The sequence below is a fragment of the Candoia aspera genome, chromosome 1 (assembly GCF_035149785.1).
Source record: "Candoia aspera isolate rCanAsp1 chromosome 1, rCanAsp1.hap2, whole genome shotgun sequence".
NCBI lineage: Eukaryota > Metazoa > Chordata > Lepidosauria > Squamata > Boidae > Candoia > Candoia aspera.
Window position 1 is genome coordinate 276,557,427 of NC_086153.1, and position 24,470 is coordinate 276,581,896.

General features: G+C 40.4%; 1 protein-coding gene across 1 annotated transcript in view; it reads left to right on the forward strand.

Moving 5' to 3' along the window:
• TTC9 (tetratricopeptide repeat domain 9) overlaps positions 1-23,618 on the forward strand; it is a 36,921-nt gene extending 13,303 nt beyond the window's left edge. Inside the window, exons 2-3 of the mRNA XM_063289838.1 lie at positions 12,570-12,752; positions 21,417-23,618. Coding sequence (XP_063145908.1) covers positions 12,570-12,752; positions 21,417-21,496 — 263 coding nt within the window. The 3' untranslated portion in view covers positions 21,497-23,618. The remainder of the gene's footprint in view (positions 1-12,569; positions 12,753-21,416) is intronic.
• The last annotated feature ends 852 nt before the right edge of the window (positions 23,619-24,470 follow it).

The window sequence follows — 24,470 nt, forward strand, 5'->3', positions numbered from 1 at the left end:
TGTTTATTATTACATTTTTCCCCACAATAAGCCATAAACCTGTGTGGTTAGTGTATGGTTCACTGTGTTGTGTGAACCCAGAAAATTGGGTTGAGTAAAAGGGTTCAGTTTACCATGTGTAAGCCTATCCTGCAGCCTACCTACGTTCACCAAATAATTAATGCAAGGATATCAGTGTTATACCTAGTTAGCAAGGCAGTAATACATGTATTTAGGATGCCACAAGACTTTCTTCTTTTAAAGATAAAAACCTTAGTTTTTAAATACTATTCTTTAAGATGAGGCCTCCAGCTTTTTCCTTCAGTCCTACCTAAGACCTGGAGCAAGATCCCTTTTGTGGATAGGGATCAGAGGCAATCCATGTAAGTGTTCTTTAACTGTAATAGCTAGATACTATAAGAATTAGAATGTTATAATTAACTATTCTTCCATTATCCAGCATCATCATGGGGTGGCTTGGTTCATAATTATCAGACTGCCTAGAGGTGAAGTGGGATTCTCATGCAGAGTAGAAATTGTAAGAGTGAAATCAAGAGCTTATTGTGGTTCATCTTCATGGTGCCCAGGATGCTGATTATTCCAAACACCTTGTGAAATCTACATATATTCCTCTTCCTCTTCCCCCTCCCTCCTTCCTCCTCCTCCTCCTCCTCTTCTTCTACTACTACTACTACTACAATTGTAGCTAAATTCACAGGACAGGTGAATCCCCTTAAATAATTTGCCATGCTTAACTGCCCAAGTCAACTGTGTGTACATGTCCCCTGGGAAAATTAGAGTAACAGCACAACTCTGGGCAGCTTAGAGCCCTGGAACGTGGTGGTGGGTCTGCATCAAACCACTCCTATCAGATATGGCCCTATGGATTCAGCCTACTTAATGGGAGAAAACCATTCTATTTCTAGGATTAAAGATCGTCTTCTTCCACTTGAACTCAACTCTTAGGGATTTTGTGGACATATCCAAGTTGTTTTCTTGGCAACAGTATGGAAGTGGTTTGCTGTTGCTGCCTTCCCTGTCTAGACTATAGTTTTGTGTTTCTTGGTGGTCTCTGTTGAGATTAGCCAAGGTCAGGCAGGTGCTGAAACCTGCTGAGGTCTTCCTAGGATCAGCAATGGGTACAGTACTAGAACCTACAGCACATTTCCATTTCTATCTATGTAGCATAGTCATGAGGATAAGATTTTCCAAAAAGTAAGAGGGCCATTTCAAACCAAACCAGCAGCATCTCCCCAAGTAGTTTTGACACCTTGATGCTGTTCATCACTCATGATGTTTGCGGCTTATGTCCTTTTATTACTGGCAAGATAGCTATTTCGATTAAAGAAAAAAAATAGGAAAAAGGATAGGGGAATGTTGCTGGAAGGTGAGGAGATAAAAGCTATATATTCAGACAGTGGGCTTTGTCAGTAGTCATTTGCAAAGACTCAAACAGTGTCATTTTCCAAAAGGAGAGCAAAGATCTTTCCATAATTGCCATATTCCCAATAAAAGTGATCTTTGCAGCTTGTCCAAACTGTGGCGGACATGTTGTACCCATAATTCTACCATTGTGGTGATACTGGCCATCTGACTTACAGATGATGATTTCATTTGCAGAACAAGCTAATGATGGCATTCACACTTTAAATGGACAGTCTTGTTAAAGCAAAGCAACTGCTCAATAGTAATTAGCTACTGCTACTAGTGGACTTTTGTCTCATATGCTACATATAACGTTTTGACCAACATTTCTAGATGAAATTTCTATCAGAGGAAAAAGTACTGGCGCCTTGTGGTGTCTTTGTGAAAAGCTGTTTGTTTACCTGCTGAAATGCGTGGAAAACAACACTCAGCAGAGTCACTTGCCATGCTACTCCCAAGACACAATCTGTGTAGATCCCTAGAGCATAGTAAACAAAGAACACACCAGCCTGTTCTTGCCAAACATCTACTTTCCTTACCAAGACAAATCTTTTTAAGCCTCTTCCCCTTCTGTACTCTAAGCTCATATTGCAGTAGTTGTGCTTAAATTCAAGGAAGTCTTTGTATTCCATATGGCTGAAGGCTGCATCCTAATCTGAAGGTTGTCGGGTGAATTTACATTTAGATGCATGCAGCTGGATTGGTGAAAGTAGATTTCCCTTCTTCCAGCTCCCTAAAGCTATTTCTCCAGTCTCCTAGAAATGCTACACAGGGCATTGAGGGGTCCTATTAAATGCACTGATCTGTCTGAAGGCAAAGAGCAGGTCCTTGAAAACTGGGCAGAAGCACCTACTGTTTTGTAGAGTTTTTTTTTTCCCCCGGATCCTGGAGGAGTTACCACTATGGGAAGAGAAGAAGGCACTTCCATACTGTAGTTTAGTTGCATGTACCCAAATCTGGATCCAGCTTGCTATGTCAAATCATTTAAATCTGATTCATTCCTGTTAAAATCTGCCTAAATAGCTCTACTGTTGACTCCTCCCATCTGATTGAAAATCGAAACACTCTAAAATAGGAGTATGCAATCTTTTTCAGACTGAAGGCTGAAGTGGGCCATTGAATGGACTGTCTGGGCCAAAACCTAAATTTTATTTGTTTTAAATTGAATTGAATTACTATTAATTGAATTAAATACAATTAATACTATTACTCATATATTTTGCCATTTTTCCTTTCAGGTGCACTAAAAATTATAATTCAGCACCAAATTCTGCAACATCTGAATAGATTACATTGGAGCTGACATTGTATATATGAAGTATGCACATATGTAGGTTCTCTTACAACCTTAGATGGATAAGTAGAATTTGGGAGAGCAGGAAATGGAGATTATAACCCAATACCACTTCCCATTGTTGAATCTATGCATTCAACATTCTCACCCATCTCATGAGAACTAGCCTTCTGAAATCTACCTTTGCAGCTTAAGATCTATTGGTTTGTTTTTTTTTCAATGAAACCTGATGTTTCCCAGGTGCTACATTCCTTATCTAGGATGTATTTTAGTCCTTGAATTGTTGGTGTGGTCCCAAAATTCCCAAACTCACACACTTGGTTCTGATGCGCTACATAAGTGAAACCTAGAAGGCCAAGCATTGTCAGCCCAACAGCCACTAACAGAGTCCTCCCATTAGATCCAGGAACTGGGATCAAGAGTCATTACCACCTGGTCTGAAAATAGTCAGCCATACTTCTGAATTGGCACCTGCCCCTTTTCATTTAATGAAGGGATGGATGTTACAGGTTACGTTGTATTTCAGGATAAAGTATCTTCTCATAGCAAATGATAATGCTAGATTGAAGAATGATAAAAATATTAAACCACAGCACATAAAACAGTTAAGTACATTTAACATCAAATGGTAATACTGCAACAGGCAGAACAGTGACATTTTTTCTTCTTCCTAGTGTTTTTCCTGCAGGTTCAGGATCCTCTTTTTTTTTTTGGATCATTACCTCCCAGAGTCCCTCCTTGTGGGGGGAGATTGGCAGTGATAAAAATTTGATCAAATAAATAAATAAATAAATAAATAAATAAATAAATAAATGACTAGTATTACAAATATTTTTACTCTATATAAATTCAAAAGGCACTTCACTGCAACACAAATACATTTACAATGAAAATATATTCTTTAAGCTCATCAGAACCATTCCTGCTGGGCAATTGATGATAGATGGCCTGGGTCAAGGCTAGGGAGAAGAGACAGTTCTGCTGTAGCAAGTGCTGGACTTACTTGCACCTGTCTCCCTTGAAACCCTTAAATCCTTCACACATGGCAGTGGTGCCAGTTGGCCCAGCAGAAGGATGCTGGAGAACAGCCAGCTGGAGAAGGAAATGCTCTTTGGCTGTCTGCCTCATGCTTCAGGTGGGGCATTAGGGTATAAAATCCTTTCTGTATTTGCCAAAATCATGTAGTTGGTTTCCAGGTTTTATTAGGGTACTGATAATGGCCAGTACACATAGCCTGGTCAAATGAACGCTACTTACATAAATACTACCTCTGCATGGTAGAAACAGGAAGTGCTTGCCTGCCAGTTTCTTGACAGGGGATCTCTAGATCTACATCAACAGTCAGAAATGTCTTCTGAACCTGACATCTTTTTCTAGCATTCCCAAGTTTGAAATGTTTTTTTAATGGTCCAAAATGACAGCAGCTGGGGAGGAGATGAAGACAGCATCATAGGGACATAATGGGAAAAGAGAGATTACTAGGGCGTGTTTGCATTGTGGTTAGGTACAAGTAGGGAAAGGTACTTTGTTATCAAGGGATAACATTTATCCTCCAGTTTAATCATATTGGAGATCCAATGGATATAACGCGTAGATTAATTTCAAATGCATAAAAAGAAAAGTCTTATCCATCTTTTATGCCAATACAATTCTAAATAAATGTATGGAAGGAAGAGCAGTTAGAAGTAATACTTAACAAACTGTGTTTGTAAGTATTACATTTCATGTTGTATTTACTGGTTGGCTATCCATCATTTACATCACCAAGGGAAAAACAGAATTATTTCACAAGATATAAAAAGTCAATACCAGAAGTCTGGAATCCCTCTGTTTCTATATCTTGGTCATCTGGACTGTACATTGCAATTTCCTTTTATAAAACTATCTTCTTCCTCAGATTTATTTTTGCTTGTTTGTTTTGGATTAGTGTAGCAAGGGCCCAACTGAAATGCTACTTCAAAACATTTTCCAAACTGAAAATAATAGGGTTCAGAACTATATTTCAAAAGTGTTCCATTCAAACTATATCTATTTTTACAAAAGCCAACAAATCATCTCCCTTTTATTAAAGGACTTTTTCTTATTGTATTACAATGAGAGGGAACGTTTTTGAAAAAGCGGTGGAACTCTAAGGCCACCTTAGAGGAAGCTGGATCAGGATTTGGGCTCGGGCCTGGGATAGAAAGTGTACCAGGCATCTAGTGGATGACCAGTATTGGCAGGCCCGCAACTAGGGTCTGTGTCATCCCGCGGCAAACATGGATTCTGCACCCATTTTGACACCCCCCGTGCTCATTTTGGCGCCCCCCCAGCATGGTGCCCCAGGGCACATGCCCCTCTTGCCCCCCCTAGTTGCGGCCCTGAGTATTGGGATCTGGGTGAAGGGAATGCATCCTTTCTCACCTTTCTAGACCTCTTGGTGGCTTCTGCCACCATCACCATGGAACCCTTCTGCCTGCAAGGGCAGAGAGTTGGAGGCACTGTTCTGAAGTTGTTCTATTCCTTCCTGAGTAGGCAGTGCCACTTGGTGGTGGTTAGGGTGGAGAGGTCATCCAAACAGATGCCCACTTGTGGGTGCTGCAGGGTTCATCTCTATCTCCTCTGCTATTTAACATCTACACAAAGCTACTGGGAAAGTCATCAACTGGATTGAGCTGTGGTGAAAAGGAATAAGCTGAGATTGAGTCCCTGCAATCACACCATCGGGGTCCATAGTTATGGATACTATTGTAAGAGCAGGATTAGTCCTGTTGCAATAAAAACAAAACAATTCTGACAACCTACAACAATGTTTCTCAATCTTGGCAATTTTAAGACGCGTAGACTTCAATTCCTAGAATTCCCCAGCCAGCCATGCTAGGAGTTGAAGTCCACGTGTCTTAAAGCTGCCAAGGCTGAGAAACACTGACCTGCAGATTATCATAAATACCTTCACTTTATTTAAGTTCTTGGGGAAAAACCTCCCAAATTCACTATGGGCTGGATGGGGAACCTCTGAGGGCCAGATTAGACTTACAAGATGAATTCCCTATGTAGGCTGGCTTGTGACATACATTCTTGGGATTAAAGTCAATTTTTGCAAGATGTGGACAACTTATTGCAACAAAGAACAGTCACTTTTTAAATGTTAGTTGTCAGTGGCATAAGTTTTTGTTTACTTGTATGCCATATTTGGGAATCTTTTCACAGTACTCTCAGAGTATCATTTAAGAATTATGTTATGCATTATCTTGTTATTTTTTTTACAGCAGATTATACTGCCTTTTTCTTTTACTTTAAGGTTCTTTTCCTTTAGGAAAAAAGCCCATCTTTCTTTTAAATGCTTAATAAAAGCAGTTTGAAACATGTGACAATGGCAGATAGAGGAAATCTACTTTATAAAATGAGATTCATAGTAAAAGTTGGTGAAAATAATCAGTAATTAATTGCACTCGTTTCTACCCAATAAGAAACTTCCATCCTTGGTCTACCATGTGCTCCTTCAGATCTGCTCCCAAGAATCCCCCCAGGCTCCCAGAACACATTTAGGAAGTGCAGGAGTGTCTCTGGAGAGAAGCCCCTTTGCCAGCAGGGTCAATTTCTGCTGAGAAGAAATGAGAGCCCCCGGAAGGCAGGAAGGTCTGGAGTGATGCTTGCTAAGAAAGAGCAGTAGGGAAGGAGCAGAAGGGGAAGCCACGGAATAAGCTTTCCCAGTTAATGAATAACTCACGAAGGGAAAAAACATAATTCAAGAATGAAAAGGAAGAGCTACTGGAGGTTCAGAGCACACACATTGCTTTTGAAATATAAAAGCTGGGTCAAAGATTACTGGGGAAATTAAAAAGAAAAGATACGCAGGCAAAAGAGGAAACCCTCCAGGGCTTTTAACCACTTATTCAATAACAACAACAACCAAAAGAAAGAAGAAGCATCTCTGATCACAAAACAGAGGAAGATGAGATTGGCTAGATGCCAGATGCAGAAGACATTCATCAAAGTGGTATTTGTCCATGAATACAGAGAAATGTCTCGCTGTTGACTACTCTTTTTGTATTATTTCCTGTGGTCAACAGTGAGAGCAGTACATACTACATACATACATACATACATACATACATACATTTCAACTGGTGACACATCCACGTCATTTTCTTGACACTGTATTCTAAGAAAACTGTTCGCTTTCTTCTGGGATTTTTTAAAAATACTTCCCAGTCTAGCTATGATATTCCCTCCCATCGAAGCACTAACCAAGTCCAAGCTTGCTTCAAAATCCAGGAAAGGTTAGTCCTAAATGAGTAAAAGTACAAGAAGCAAGTACAAATAATTTTCTGCAATTTGTCAAATGAAACAATTTGACTTATTAAATTTAAACCTTAATTGTACTATATTATCTCTTGGAGAGGAAAGCTATAGTAAGTTTCAGAAACTTGATGCCATCAATGGAATTCTGGTCTTAAATCTAGATTTTGTCCCTGAATAAGAACATAGAGGGTGGCTGTGGAAAAATCTTTGTGTGCAAACTTGTAGAAGTGGGGCACTTTTTCACAGACAGATGCAATGAAGTCATTTCCACTGTTAGTAATTTTTGGGTGGAAAGGATATTTTCACTGAATGCTTAGTAACATGCTAGTAATCATGTTGGCATTTGATTGTTTTGCAAGGACCAAGCCACTATGTTACTATGGTAACAAATCACTCTGGCAGGGTGAACAGGTCAAACTTAAGTATCCTCAGTTTGGGTGTGAAAAGAATGACCATATAAGGTAATTACCTGGAAGAAATTTCCCTGGGCTTGTTAGTTTCAGGTTCCATTCTACACAGCCTTTCTCCCAGTCCTCTCAGAGTGCATGTGAATGCATAAGCTTGTAAATATGTTTTTGTGCTTTCTGTAAATACATTTATTTTTATAGAAATGCCTGGTGTGTGTTTTTTCTGATCTCTCGGTCCAAACACTTTCCAGCAATCTCTAACAAATCATACAAGAAAGGACACATAAAGCATAGCAAGAAAGTGATACAGCTTTCATTTGAATACATGAAGATTCCTTACATAAAAATTGGACCATCAAGACAGTATTCATAAATTGCTACACCTGAAGAATTAGCTTGCTTGAGAAATGAATGGCAGACCTTTCACCCTGAGACTGAAACTCATTACATAGATCAACATGCTTCTGATGTGGTGATGAAGGACACTGGGGAAATTTCCATGACTTCATGAGCAAAGATCTGATGAAGTTGATGGGATTAACTGATTGATCAGAATGATACACTGGCCTCTAAAGGAAATGTATAACTCAGTGCTTGATCATGTGCTTTGTTTACAAACGGGTCCATATTCAATTTCTTGTAGCTTCCAGGTAATGCTGAGACAGGCTTCTGTCTGAAATCTTGCAGAACTGCTGTGGCATTAGATGCCATTGAGTCTGTTTGGACTCAGAGTAACTGCATGGACAATACTCTCCTCCTACCAAGGAGTGTACTGTAGAGGTAATTCTGCGCTAGGTGTGTCAGTGAAGTGATTCAGAAAAAGGCAGCTTCTTGTGAGGCAGTTAATGTTAAACCTGCAGATGCCTTTGCTGTCTTTTACCCTTCACGCTTTCAGTAATTTATCCCTCTAAGCCACTGTTATGCATCATTCTGAGGCCACCTTATGCAAAGAGGTTGCTCCCCGATTGTACTGGGCAAAACTCTTGGGCAAAGGGCAACTGCTGTTACCGCTGTACCTGTTATTTGACAGATAAATATAGAACTGCAGTCTCAGGGCTGTCAAGGATTTTAGCTTCAGATTCACACCTTAACAAGAAGAAAGTGTGGAGATAGGAAGAGAAGTGGGGGTGGAAGACAGAAAGGAGTGGATGCCTTCCTTTCAAGCTCCATTAGAAGCAGGGACAGGAGGGAATATAGCTGAATTTTAAAAAGGGAGGGGGTGTTGCTTTTGAAGCCAATGGGTAAATTTTTCAATGGTGATAGCAACTATTTGTATAGGTTGAAATCTCTCTCCCCCACCCCTCACCCCATTATATCCACTCCCCTCTAAAGCATTGTTTCTCAACCTCAGCAACGTTTAGCATGCTGGCTGAGGAATTCTGGGAGTTGAAGTCCACACATTATCAAGTTGCCAAGGTTGAGAAACATTGCTCTAAAGCTATATTTGACCAGAGAGGAGCTCCCAGCCCTACTGACTACATGATTATTCCAGTATTAATCTGGAAGCAAAGGAGGTGATGCAAGCAAAAGGAGAGTGTGAACTTTGGACAACCATGTCTTGGCAAATCTCCCTTTGGACTGTGTCATCCCTGCTGACCCTGCTTCTGCTGTCCCCTACCCTGCTGGAGGAAGAGGATAAATTCAGGATCAAAGCAGACATTACATTCTGGGCCTCTGTACATTTAAGATGCATTGTTTCGAATGGAAATACCAGTCCCCAGATGTTTCTTTGTTTGGGATATCATTGGTGAGGCTGCTTAGTCAAGAAGGATTAATCCTTTCCCACTCTGCAGCCATCCTGATGAAAATCTGCCACTTTAGGCTGCTGTTTGCATTGGGAACAAATCCCCATTAGTGCGCTTTGTGATGTGTGACAAATTTCTATCACATGTGACAAGTACATGTAGAATCAGGCTATGACTCTTTGTTGTTCAAAACAGAAGTTGGGTGACCTGGGCCACTGATTGAAAGGATTTTGCTGCAGCATTCAGGCATTTGTTCTTTCTTTCATCTATCACACCTCTTTCCCAGTCCCCACTCCATCTGAAGGTACGTCTGAAGCAGAAGGTACTGTAAGCAGCAGTCACCTCCTCTTGCTGCATAACAGCATCAGCCCTAAAATTATGCCTCTCTTTCACTGCAAAGTTGATACTGGTTTCCACGGATGCTCACAGCAACAGCACCTATGGATCAAATCCAGCTAAAGCTCTTTGTATCTACAATTCATGAAATCAGCAAGACTTGAATTTGCCAAGGCTAACTTGTGCAACTGGTTCAATGGGGACATGCCAGAATTTAGTCAATGACTGATAGACATTGATCAATATTATGTCAAAATCAGTGGCAGCATAATCTGGACCACAAATTTCTAGAGGATCAATTTAGGTACAGGGAGAGGACAGTTTATAGAACTAGGGTGCTGGACCAGACAGCCTTTGGTCTGCTTTGTGGGGTTCTATGAACAGGTTGAGGGTATATGTGTTTATCACACTTGGTTTTGCAATTCTGGATCCCCTTGAACAAAACAGTGGAGGAAAATATTCCTAGGCATATACTCACATCTGAGAAGGATCTAGAGCATGTCTGGCTACACTTGATTAATGAATAAATGGAGACAGGGTCTGTTCCAGAAGCTCCAGGATCCCATAGGCCTGTTGTTATTGCATGTAGCCATTGGAGGGGGGTGGGAGAGAGAGAGGTGGGAATGTTCAACTGGCTACCCCTAAAGGTAGTTACTGTAAGACCTTCATACAGAATCTGGTTTGTTTCTCTGTTCTTTCCCCATTTACTTTATACGTACTTTATACGTCTTTAAAATTCTAAATCTGAAGGAAGAAACTCCCTTGCATTTAATCTGTATACAGATGCAAACATTAACCATTTTATAAATTGGCAGGGCAATCCAATGCCCAAGTTAGAATGCTCCACTGTCAGAGGACCCTCAGTGTCCTCAGCAAGCTTGCAGATCAACAGGACAAAAATATAGGAAGAGCCATTTTTTTCTTTTTTTGCCAACTAGATGTTATTTTACTTATTTATATTTATCATGTTTACATGGCTGCCCATCTTACAAAATGTGACTCTGGGCAACATACAAACAAACCATAAAAAACAATTTTAAAAAACGTTCATTCAACGAGTACAAAATTTAATATTATTAAAGGCTGGGAGAGAGCGTCAGATAATACGAACAACGGAGCCACCTCATCAGATCATCATTCCCTTGTGAACCCCAGGCCTGTTGACACAACCAGGTTTTGAGGGACTTCTAGAAGGTCAGCAGAGATGAGGCCAATCTCACCTGGGGGGCAGATGATGTTCCACAAGGCAGGTGCCAGAGCAGAAAAGGCCCATCTCCTGGGTCCTGCCAGATGTAACTCCTTAGCAGACAGGACCCACAACATACCTCTTCTGCCAGACCTGATGGGATGGGCAGATGTAGTCAGGAAGAGGCGGTCTTTCAAATAATGACATTATGGTGAGGATGGGGGGCAGATTCTTCAAATCCATGGCTGCTTCTGCTCTCCCTTCCTTTCAAGGTCAGGATTTTGTCCACCTTGGAAAAGACAGTCCAGCTTGTGAAAAAGTGGGAGCAGGGATCCTATGTCTGACTTTGGAAGGGGACTAGTCAATTCTATGGCCCTTGTGACAGTGGCACCACTGTGAAAAGAAGAAAAGAGTCTCTACTGGAAATGACATGATATAAATACTTGCACAGAGAAGTCCAGAATGAGCCCGTTCTTGCTATGTTTGTTTGTTCTGACACAAAATACAGACATGGAGATTTTTCACTGAGTTCACAGCACAGGGAGTCTAATAACTATGTACAGATGCCTGTGCATGTGCAGATCTGCAAAACTGATGGGGTTGTGTGGCTTCAGTACAATAAAGTTTTTGTGAAAGAAAAAAAGGCATGACAAGGAAAAGCTGAATCTCTTGCCAAACACATGACAAGAAAGAACATAAAAGAACTGTCTGAGAACAGACGGGGTTGCCAGATTTTTGTCTGTTGAGCCCATTGCTGACAGCAGCGATTTTCAGTCTTCTTATCATTCTGCAAAGTGAAGATACCAGGACATGATGCAAACAAAAGGACAATTTTTGCACACAGCCACAGTCCTGCAAGTGAGTCAGTCCCCTGAACCTGTAAGACTCCCCCGTTGGGGGAGATGGGCGGTGATATAAATTTAAATAATAAATAATAAATAATAAATGGTTTCCGCCCTGAAATAACCACAGTGCCTGTATAGTGGGTTTGTATCTTCAGCAGGTGTTATGTATCCCTTAGTGACAAAGGGGCTGATCTGGGAGTGTCCAGTACAATTTGTCCCATGTTTTTACCAAATGTCTTTAAGTAATTAAAATCCGCAGTCCTTCATTTGCAATATAGAAAAGATACTGACGTTGTTATAAGGTATTTTAAACAATCCAAAGAACTATTTAGCGGCATTATAACTACTACAGGAATGCGCAGTTGGGTATGCAAATGTTACAAATCAACATTTCAAGTTTCAATATATGCTACATGTTTTATTACTATCTTGTGTGGATATTGATTACAGAACATTTCTTCAAATTGTAACAGAAAATAAAGTGCAAGTGTTTTTGAGCCAGAGAGTTAAAAGTATGCCATTAAAAGAGAGAACTCTATAGTAGGTTTGGGTATAAAGCATTACTTATGTTCAGCAGCCTTGCAGTTCCAGCTCACTTTTTTTTTTTTCATAAAAACTCTTCTCTTTTTATTTTAATATTCTTTTAAACTGCGGAATACAAATCAGCATTCTGTTTGTATTACTTTCTCACACTTAGTTTAAATCCATTTGCCTGGTTTTACAATTTTTGTTCCTGGCACACAGGGAATTCCTGGCTCATCTGTAAAATACATATATACATACATACACATCACTTTTATGTCCCTTTCTAATTATGATATAGGCAAGTGTTTCGCAGCTGTGGCAACTTTAAGATGTGTGGACTTCAACTCCCAGAATTCCCAGCCAGCTTGCTGGGAATTCTGAGAGCTGAAGTCCACACATCTTAAAGTTGCCACGGCTGAGGATACCATTTCTTGAGCTGTCACCTTTTCATCTAGCCCTGCATCCTTTCCATGTTGGTCTTGAAAGAGTGGTTCTCTAAAACAATCTTACGCTGTAGTAGCTGCTGTTCCCTTTCTCTTGTAGCCTGCCTACTTCAAGCTGAGCTGGTGAATTATGAACGGGTCAAAGAATATTGCCTGAAAGTACTGAAGAAAGAAGGAGAGAACTTCAAGGCACTCTACCGGTCAGGAGTAGCATTCTATCACCTTGGAGACTACAACAAGGCCCTTTACTACTTGAAAGAAGCAAGGTCTCGACAGCCAACAGGTACTGGCAAGAGATGATTTGCTGTTGCAGTCTTCTCATCTGCACTGTTTCCTCCTCCTCCTCTCTAAGAATGTATTTTGTTCAGAACAGACTCCTCTGTCCACACTCTAGTAGTTTTTTCTGCTCCTCTTCTCACATTTGTCATCCATAGAACTATATATGAAAAGTGCAATTGCTCAGAACTGCAATCCTATATTTCCCTGCATCTTATCTATGGTTGCTGCTGGTAGAGGCAGGAAAACATGCAACATCATCATGATCTCAGCACAGAAAAAGAAGGGGCAGCACTTTGAGCCACCATTCTTAGGTCCCATCCTTGAAGTACTTTGTAATACATGAATCTCTGAAACAAAAATCTAGACCTAAGTAATTGCACTTTGGGAGCCACTTTTTTTTAAAGCAAGACTCATCAGTCTGTGCCCCATACCCTAATTTCAAAAGCCAGTTATCAGTTCAAATCTATGCAAAGAGTTATCTATCTATGGGGTGGACAGGAAGAGGGGAGGAGAAATAATAAGACCAATAGTAAAAGAGAGAATAAGGACAGGTGGAAGGGGAGAGAGAAGTTGACCTCACATGCCACCACAATGTGGCCCCTGAAAGATTATCATTGGGGAATTTAGTTCAGAACAAAGAAAAGATCTTCCACCTGTTCCTTAAAGCCCTTAGAAGAAGGTCTTTTCAGTCTAGTTACTTGAGAACTGTAAAAACAAAAATGGTGCATATAAATATTGTATGTCTGTGTGTATGCATGTCTACATTTTGAAAAATGCCCCAGCCACTACATTTCCATCAAAGTAAGAGTTATTCATTACTTCCAGAAGAAGGAACTGTAGGTGATCCTCTGGAGAAAGAAGGATTCCAGAGCTTGGGAAGTGGGTGCCAAGATTGCTCTCCTGTTTGTCCTTATTATTGAAGTGGGAAGGTCCTTCCTTGAAGTCAGTCTGACCTGACCACTGAAATTCTGATGGGTTGTTGTGTGTAGGTGGTTTTTGCATTCAGAAATAAAACCTGTCTTATGTCTGTTTTGAAAGAGAAAGGAAAGATGTGGAGCAGTGGTGATCAAGCTGTCATTCTCTTTCCTGTTCCTCCCACTTTGATCAATGGGTTGTTGTGTGTGCTGTGGGGGAGAGATGGAATTCTATTCATTTGTCAGATGGGAGTCAAGGGAATGGCACGGAAAAATACAAGGGTCTAACTCATAAGTTCAAAAACTAGAGGAATAAAGACAGATTTGAATAGATTGTATCCTTCATCTCATTCCAGCAACTGGTGCTAAGGATTGCGCAGGATGACTTTGCTGCACTACCTAAAAACATATTGGTAGCGATGTGCATTTGGAGAATGCCAGTCATTTCTTGGGGAGAAGACCCAAATGTCAGATTTCACTCAGATTTCTCCCACTTCTTAGCAGGTTATCATGGCTGTCAGAATGACATCAACAAAGACTTAGCTAATGAGTTGGGAACTATCTGCTCATAAGGCTCCATAGATTGAGACTAATGTAAAGTTGGTTTAAGGTCAAGGTCCTCTCCAGCAAAAGATATGTACAAACAAACCACTTGAATAGAATATCTGTAGCTCAGGGTTGAACTATGGAGACCTTGGTGCTGAGCCTCAACAAACCACTCTCTGTCACTCATAGGGCAAGCTGGACATTTGCCTTGCACTGTCCTCTTCATATCCCAAAAGACATTCTGCTTCCATCTGTCATGTTTGGCATGATGCTGCCTGAAGCACTCTTCACTCGGCTCAGACAGCTGCATACCCTGTATTTGCTCTGCCAATATGTTTATATACCCTTTCAGCCAGCCTGGTTAGATTAGAGGCTGTCGTATCTACTCTGCATCTCACTTAACTACAGGAAATGTCTGGCTTCATCCAAATGAAAACTAATTAGAGGGGAGTACTAGCGTATTTTCATTCTCCCCGCCCCCTGAGCTCCAAGGAAAGTTCAAGTACTCACCAGTATTACCAGCCATTGCACATTTTGCCACCATTTTTACTTTCACATGTTTCACTGCTTGACTTCACCTGTGTTTAGGGACTGGGGTGAGTATCTCTTAAATGGTAGGGGGGAGGATGATCTTTGATCTAAAACTGCCAAACAAGCAGATGGGAGAGGAAAAGACCATTCTATCCCTCTGGACCCCTTACCTGGTTTTTTAGGTATGTATCAGAAGTGAAGGTGGTCGCTCAATATTTTTCAGGAAAAAAATCAGTAGTTTTAATGATTGGACTTGATATCCCATGTATGCATCCAAGTCACTGATTGCTGGGCATGCTCCACTATCTGCTGCCCCACGCTGAGCTGAAGGAAGCAGGGTAGCACCCATCAGAATAGACCAGCCATGGCAGGACACAGTGATCAGATGGCAGCTATATTTTTACAGGGTTAGCTCATGATGCAGTATAACTCAGGCTCCCCCTAGTGTACTTACTGGGACAAGAGCCAATGGGAGAAGGTCTGCACTCAGCTCTACTCTGTGCCCAGGATGGCGATCCTGATGCAGAAGGGAACCCTTACAGTGATGGCACAATACAGTGGGATTTTGCCTCAGAGATTCCATAGGACCCAAGTCTGATGAAAAGCCCTTTGTTGGCCATCCAGAGGAAGAGAATTAGGCCCAAAGGTTCCTAAAGGTAATTAGAATTTGAGACTCCTCAGACAAAGCTCACACCTCCTATCACCAAAATCCATTCATTCCCACAGAAGTCCAAAGTACTCAGGTGAATTCAAAACCAACCTTCTCAGGAGTTTGCTGCACTGGCAGCTGTCCCTTCTGTTTCTGACTCAGCTATTAATCCTTGGAACATGATACCTGCTCTAAATAAGGCCCTGGGGGGCATATGGCTTTGTCAGAGTAAGTGGCAGCCCTTCGAGGTTGACCAGATCAGGAAACAGACTCCAAAGATGACTAGAACTACATTTTATTGAAATAAGTTATACTAACAGAATCTTGCAGACCTGTTTTCCCTTCCCTCCCTCTTATACCCCAGGGAGTCAGTGAGGAATTAATCTGGGTCTCTCCTTAACGCTTTTCCTGTTTCCCTGGCTCAATGCATGTTTTTGTGCATGTTTTTGTTGTAACCATCTCCGAATAGTTTCTCCAGGACCATCTCCCTACAGTAAGACATCTGCCAAGCTCCACTGATTTTTCTCCCGTCTTGCTCTCACACAGGTGAATTGTTGAAATCCATCTTTGACAAACTCATCTATAACATGTAACCTACCCATTATTGTAAGCTGCTGCTTCCAAAGTGGTATTTTTGAGTTCTGTTTGCTTGTTCATTTAACGAATTTCTATGTTTTGAGGACAGAGTGGTATAATCAAGTAAAACTATTATATTTGGAAGCTGATACAAAACTGAACCTCAAAACATTACATAAATTATTTGTGATAGCTGCCACCACCCTCCTTTGTGCACACCCATTCTGTGAAATAATGTCATTTTTCTTGTGGTGTGGGGGAGACTACATGCTTGGGTACATAAGAATTTGATGAATTTAATAAGAATCCATTAGCACAAGCCAGTGGAAGCTCACTTCACTGAGCAAGCAGGAATGTATTTCACAGAAGAATCCTCTGTTCTAAAAGGCTGCTGCTGGTAAAGCATATCTTTTAAAGCTCTTTATTTCTCTGCCAAGAGCTTACAATGCTGAAAACTAACCTGCCTGAACTACATTCTAACTTTACCCCCTAACCTCAATCAGAAGAGGAACAGAGAGGAATCTGAGATAATTGAGCCATTCTTTTATTAGAATAGGCAGTCTATAGTAGGGCAGGAGACCATTCAGAAGTGATAGGCCAGACACATACGATGTGATTAAGGAAAAAGTTGCCTTGACTATTTTGTGAGGATTCCTCTGTTCAGACAAGTTCAGTCTTGCTATTATAAAATGCCAATCATTTTCCCCCCTTAAGCAAAGGGAGCAAGAATTGGCTTGACCCTCATATTCAGGTCTGTTGGGGTGGTTCTTCTTTTCCATGAATGGCGTACGTGGGGCTTTCCAGAGGACAAGCAGGCAAGTCTCAGTTCCACAGTGCTTACAAGATGATACTGGGAAAACAGCACAAGGAAAGGAATCTACGAAAGTGTAAATAGGGAAGTACCATAGGTGGCTTCACTGGGGCTTGCCTAGACACAACTCCAGCAAGGCATTGAAGTAGATATGCTACGGCTTCAAAAAAAAACAAGGCTTGAAGAAAGATTTGAAGGCAGCAGGGAAGTGCTATCATGGGAATCCTGGAAGGCAATTCAAAGCACTTAGGGGAGGAAAGAGAAGGGTTGTGTCATTTTGATAATTAAGGAATATATGGTGCATTTTTTAATTTCCAAAACACTATGTCATTCTTCATTGCCATCCTCTTTTAAGAAAGATGCAAGAGGCTTCCATGAGGCCATGGAAGATATTCAGGTGGGCTTCCTGATAAGCACTGCCAGGATATCAGATTGGGAGGTTGGTTGGTGTTCCTAATCTTCACTGATGCATGAAATAATTGAAGAAGTCCAATGCCCTGTCTGCTCTCCCCAAACTTTTGAGATGTGATGATTTAGAGAAGGGAGACTGGAAGTTGCTGTTGGAAAAAGCTGGTTTTGACCCATATAAATAATGGGAACAATATGGTGGTTGCTGAAAAACATTTCTATGGTGTAAAGTGACCGCCATGTCCTCCACATAAGAAACTGCTTGATTGAAGTAGCTTGATAGACAGTGCTGATTGGCAGAAGCCATTCATGATTTTAGGTAAAAGTTCTGAGAGCACAGAGTTCACCTCTGTATAAAGCATAGTCTGTCAGCTCCTGCCCATTTTTAAATGGGGTATCCATATCATATGGAGAATCCCCTCATTTCTGCCATCTTAGACTGAGGAAGTACAGTGGTGACAGGATAATTCCTTACTTGAGAGATCTAATCCATATGACAGTATATGGCCATAACATTATCATCCCTGTACAGCATCTCTTGGAAATATTTCTTGGTAGTTTGCCTATTTCACAAATGAGAGGAATCTGCACTGGGGGGAAAATTCTCAGCAGTCTCTTTCCACTTAAGTGCTCTTTTTCTCTTTGTGGCTATGGTTTTATTTCTCTGCCTTCATGATGCAAAGTCCTTCCAGCCAAATAAGAAACACAGAGAGTCTAGATTAAATGTCAGGATGCTACCTAAGCCAGAGGTATACAGTATGTTGCCCATGAGCACTACTGTGCCCCCAGACATCTGCCTGCCTCACCTGACTTTTTGAAAGTATTTTTTAATTAAAAGGTAAACAGGAAGCTGTTATTCTACAAAGCAAAGTCCCAGAAAGGCCCAAGTGGAATGACAAGAGAGCTGCTTGGATGACTATTCTATTACATGGCACTTCTGTGACTGGCCATGCCTCCTATGGCAACTATTTTATGAACAGGCTGATTTCCCATGGTAATAATATTATGAAGACACCCATTACATGCCCTCAAATTGCCCTGTGTGCCCCTGGCACTAACAGATGACCTATCCCTGATCCATAAAACCATCTGTTTCAGAGACCAGCTGGTCCCATTGTGAGATTGAGGAGAAAAACCTCTAGGCAAACAATCGTCCCACCCACCCACCCCCCAAAATTTTGAAAAATAGGGAAGACTTTCAGCTAGACTGACTTTTAATCTTACAGTACATGGCCACAACAAGGACAGTAATAGAGTGGTGATTATAACCCACCCATTTCCCACATGCAACAAAAAAGACATGTAACCCCCCTCCCTTCCGAGGATAGCAGTATAGCTTGAAATTATCCTGGTTGCTGCCATTACTTAGATTCACTGTTGCCATGCAACATACTTACAGTATATTTTTTGGCTTCTCAGTGCACATCCCTGGATCAGCAAAGACTCTTGAACTGTCATTCATCCACAAAGACATTTCATTGTTTTAAAAAAAATGAAAACATCACATAATATGCTAAAGAATGGGAAAGAAATAAAAGCCATCATTTGTTTAACAGCGCTTTGATTTAATAAGCCACATGGATAGGTTCACACATCATGGGAAGCCAAAATTCAACAGCACAGCTTAGAACAATGTCTGAATCCAACCATTTTTAAAATGCTGGTGTTCATAATCATGCTAAGCCAGAGAACGTTTTAACTATAGTTGGTTAAATCAACCCCAATGGCTGGCAACATCATGTTAAGCCAAATCCATGCGAACTACGGATGGCTTAGCACAATGACTGAATCCATGTTCTTGGTGGTAGTTGCAGCACTATCACTTAAGAAAATCTTGTTAATGTGTAGAAAGAGATAAAAACAACAACACTTAGCTTATGGCATTTCCATTAGTGCAATTGTTTAGAAAAACGGGCTTGGGTAAAGATTTGCAGAAATTGTTTCCATGAAGAATCCCTTGCCTAGGGTTTTGGTGTAATATTCAAGCCCAAGAATCCACGGTAAAAGTTGACTGAGTTTTTTTTGCTAAGAAACATTATGACATTTCCTTGATTAAGGAAATCTTAATCTTATTCTGTCCCCAGATCTTGAAAAGAAAATATGTTTGCGAAATTATTCATATACATCAATTTATGCCACAGGTCATTGGCTCCATTTCCTACTGTGCTGACAAAAAAGCATGATCTCTACTTGGCATGTTATATATGGTTCTTTAGCCCCCCTGCCCAGCCCCCTGTCACACATCTCTTCCCCCACCATTTTAGAAATTCATCTGGTGGTTTCCGCAAGCTTCAGCATGTGTGATTTCTAAGCCTGTCTAGGTAATTATCACTCTATGTTCACTGGGCATACATTCAAGGTTTCAAATCTGTGCCAAGAGGGGGAGATTCAAGTGACAGAGAATATATTATGCACATTACAAGGTTTGAACACTGTCTTAATAGCAAGGATGGCATTTATAGTTATTGTGAAGGTTAGGGTTTCTTTGGCCTTTTATGACTGATATGATGCACAATATATAAAGTAGCTGCATTTCCATTTTTCAGCTTTGATTATTTAAAGCAAGCAGTAAAAATGCTTTGAAGGGAGCTGATAAATTAAAGCTGGGTGAAATGTGCAGCTTCCTAGCTGCTCTCCAAATTATATTTATATTTCATTATTTATTGACTATATCTTTTGGATTTCCCGATCAGTCCAAGGGTTCATCATGACATAAGATAAAAACAGGGGACAACATAACAGCAAATTATATATGCATTAAAACAGAAATAGGAGACTTTAAAACAAGAGATACTTATACTTCGAATGTGTAGAATATGTATCTTTTTCTCAGGTAAGGATAGGCAACCTATAGACCTCCTGATGCTGCTCAACTACAACTCCCACCATTCTCACTTGCTGTCTATGCTGAGACTGCTGGGAGTTGTAGTCCAGAAACATTTTGAGGGTGAGAGATTCCCTTCCTCTGATATTTTATGTAATCCCCAATTGCACTTGGATCACATAGTGCTGACCCTTCAAATAAAGAACGATTATATGGATGTTCCTTGCTTGCACATTATTGAAAACTGAGTTAGTCCTTGTCTCTCACACACCCATTTTTTCTTGTGAATTTTTCTAAGAGTTAGCTACTAGGGAGTCAAATTTCATTATTTCTGAGCAAGTGTATTTACTCATGCTTAGATGCAGTAATCAAGCCCATTTTCATACATTTGCTGCAAACATACTGAAGGAGCGTGACACTACAGTGTTATTGTAGCAATTAAATATCTCCATAATTTTCATATTTATCTGCCAACTTAGATCAGGGGCAGGTGACTTCATGTTTTTCAAGGACTGGACTATCAGCAAAGATCTGGTGCCCCACAATCTGAGCCTCACATATAGTTGCCGAAGTCCATGCATTTCCCTCTCCCAGAGGAAGTGAGGTGTACCACAGAGGAAGCTGAACTATTGCTCTGTGGAAATGTCTGTTTTGCAGGCAGAACGTTTTAATCTCAGCCTTCATTGTTTCCAAGTGGGGTAGGGAAAGCCGCTGTCTGAAATCCTGGAGATCCATTTCTAGTATAGCCGATGCTGGGCTAGCTTGAGCAAATGCTGATTCAATCAGTTTGAGGCAGCTCTCTACTGTAAGTTCCTAAAGTTCCAACTGGATCAGATGAAGAATCCATCTGGCCTAACTAAAGCTCATCAAGTACTTCCAGGAAGGCAAAATTCAATGGCTAGCTTCTTGTCATTGCTAATACCCACTGATAGACAAATCCTATACTTTGAGCTGATCTCTATGGCACCATTGGCATTTACAATCACACTATTTCCTCTGAATATATATAAAGCACAGCCATTCTGGTTATTTCATACACATTGCCTATGTGGGCAATACAGGCTGGGGGACATTGTAGAGATGACTGAGTGAGGCTATGCTGATTGGAATACATTCAGTGCTTGGTGGCTTACAAGGAAATTATACATACCTCACCTAATGTCATCATAGGTTTGTCTGGTTTGAGCTTAGCATAATATCTTGACTTGGTATTTGAGTTCTATGAGAGAAAGCAGTTGAAGTGCTGTAAAACTAGCCACATGTTCAGTTTGGTTGCTGATGTCCCCTACAATAGCCTTCCCTAGCTTATTTTCTGAGCAGTTGAGAGTATGATCTACAAATGTAGTTGTGGCAGATTTCAAGAAGAAAGCTATACTAAGTAGATGCATTTTATTCATTTTTCCCTGCAGATACCAATGTTGTACGGTACATCCAGCTGACAGAAATGAAGCTTAGCAGATGTTCCCAGAGGGAAAAAGAAACGTTGTAAGAAGAAACCCAGTTCTGCGGGCCTGAATGGACACGCCCTCCCAGAAATGATCACCGGGTGAATTGTCCTCCCCATTGGCTTCACAGTAGTTTGACAGGTTTTCTCTCCTTCCCAGCCTCCGTTACGTTTGATCTAAGAACAGATCCTGGATCTAGCTTTGGCTATTTGCTGGCATAGTGATAACATTCTAGTCCTCTAGCACAATTGCTCCGGGAATTTGGATGAAGAGAGCAATAGAGAAGGATTCACTTTGCCTTGTGCTTATATTCTGCTACTTTTGTCACATCAGCCTTCCAGAGGCCCTCCTTCTTTTTCTCTTCAAATGTGAAGACAATTGCTAATGAAGGAAGAAATACTAATGAGACTCCCTTGTAGTCCATTTTACCTAAATCCAGAACAGAATGTTCAACAAAGTTTAGAGTTTGGGCATGGGATAGAATCTAAATCAGAATGTGAAGAGATGCTGTACTATTGGGGGAAGAAAACTGGAACAATTACTTAATATCAAAAATACATTGTTTAACAGGCAACAATCCTACATATTATTTCTTAGAAGGCATGGCTGGGCCCTAATACATAAAGGGAAAGCATGATTTTATAATTAGTTTCAGATTATAGAAAATTGAAGCACTGAATTATGGGCTTGCCACCATCTTGATATACACCTTAACTTTTCTGTGCCTCAGTTTTTCCATCTGTATAGTGGGGACAAAACTGTCTCCCTACCTCACAGGGGGTGTTGTGAGGATTTGTTAACTAATATTTGTACAGTGCTAAATAATATTACTGGTACACTGGACTAAGCTTGCAATCCTTACATCTTGTCTTAGTACTTTCCTGCTTCTATTCATTCATTGCTATTAACTCAAGGTTGCACAGAGATCAGGCTATAATCCTGAAAATCAAGGCATTCGTTGGTTCATCCAATAGAGACAAAGCAGGTAGCAATGTCCAAACATCCTTCAAAAGCCAGGGAGGATTTTAGGGCATGATCTGTTCAAATGCCAGAAACCCATTTTTAGTAGATGAAGCTTCTAAACTGCCTCTTAAGCCCAGAATATCTCATTTCACAAATTTGTTACTGAATTACAGGTTCTTTTAATCCCACACAATAAAATTTAGATGGAAGTTGAGGAGTGCCATATTATTCTCCAGTGGGTGATTATCCTTCAATTGTATTGCAATTGCATGATTTAGGCATTCGAATCACATTCAGAAATTTATTTTCATTTCAAAGAGTTTCCAAGTGAGTCAATGGGTGAATGCAACTGAAAAAAAGTCTAAAATAATTTTCTCCCATTACTGAGGGGAGAAAATCCAAACCCTCCATTTTGTAGGTCACGCCTTTCTAATCTTCTCTTTGGGTGACCTCTTTTTTGGAGGCTGCTAGGATGCCTCCTGTTCCATATTAGCAGTGTGATCTCAGGCAGGTCTTGATCACCCTCTTGCTCCTGGAAGTTCATTTGTGGTAAGTGAAGGATTTTATTTTTATTAGAATGAAATTCCATAGAACTTATATTAATTTCCAGACTCAATGAGTCATTAGGCACTTGGTTGCATTTTCTTTATGCAGAAATCCTTTTCCAGGATTTCTGGAAAAGCAAATCCAGGGATTTTTTTTTAGGGCAAGTCTTATCAAAACTAAGGAAAATAAATAATTTTATCTATACATTAGAGGATGTAGGCTTATAACTATCAAGTCTCTCCTGACCTAGAGTTAGCCCATGATTTTCTCATATATGTTGTGTTTCTGACTAATATGAATTTGGAAAATGTACCTTAAAAGAAAATTAAACCATAATGCTTTCCAGTGATTTCCTCAAATATTGTAAATATGTCTTCAAGTAAAATTCCAAACTGGGACTTGGACTTCAGATTCTCTAATCCTAATTCTCTAGCTGCTAAGGATGATGTGAATGGTTCAGCATATCTAGAAGGCACCAAAATGCTGCAACTGACATGCTAGAATCATCTAGCCAAAGTTTTAAAATGTTATGAATCATCTGAATCAGAGCTATTAAGGGCCTTCTTTACCCTGCCACTGCAACCCTTGCCCTCAAACTCAAGGCCCAGGAAAAGAGCCACAGCTTTGTGAATTGCACAGTAAAATCTCCCAAAGCGGTCACACATCCTCCACCACACTGGCATTTCAAACAGCCAACGACTATTCAAAAACTGCAGCGTGAGCCAGGCTGAAGACATTTGGAGACAGAAACATGGAGAGATGAAAACTTGCCATTGCTATGAAATTTTAAACATAAGAAATGGCCTGGAAAGTTGCAGTTTGCAAATATAAAAGGCTCTACTTCTCCTTCTCTAAAGCAACAAGTAGAATTCAGAATTTGTTCATGTTATCAGATGGAATTACACATTGGAAAAGTTGCCAAATGGCCACTTTAAAGTTTACCTTCCTTCACTTGCTCAGAAGAATATCCAGGTGAAAAAAAAACCCTAATGATTTCAAAAGAACAGAAGAGAACTGGAGGAAGCTTTGTTGCTTGAAATGCAGACAATTATTATGTGACATGGTGCTTTTTCTATTAATATTTACTGTAGGTGGAAATGAAAGAACACCTGGAGATATAATAATATCACTCACTTCAAGTTTGCTATTGGACACAAGCACATTTCTGTAAGAGACCTCCACTGGATGGGTATGTGGGGGCGGCTGCCTACTTGCACACACCACCTTCTTTCCCAGACAGCTTTTCAAGCACCCACAAAAACATTTCTTCACTAAGAAAGTTGAAAGTTTAATTTGACAAGAAAAGCAGAGGAAGATATTGTTGATTGCATAAGGGCTATACAAACAAGTTTGGTTCATAACCAATGAAACAACATGCCCCAAACAATAATGAATACTCTCCATCCCATGTATATGAATGAATATAGGTGAGGGTGGCATTCTTCAAACCAAAACTTCAGCAGAAGATAATGGAAAACAAGTCAAAGCAGCACTGAAAAGAAGTTAACA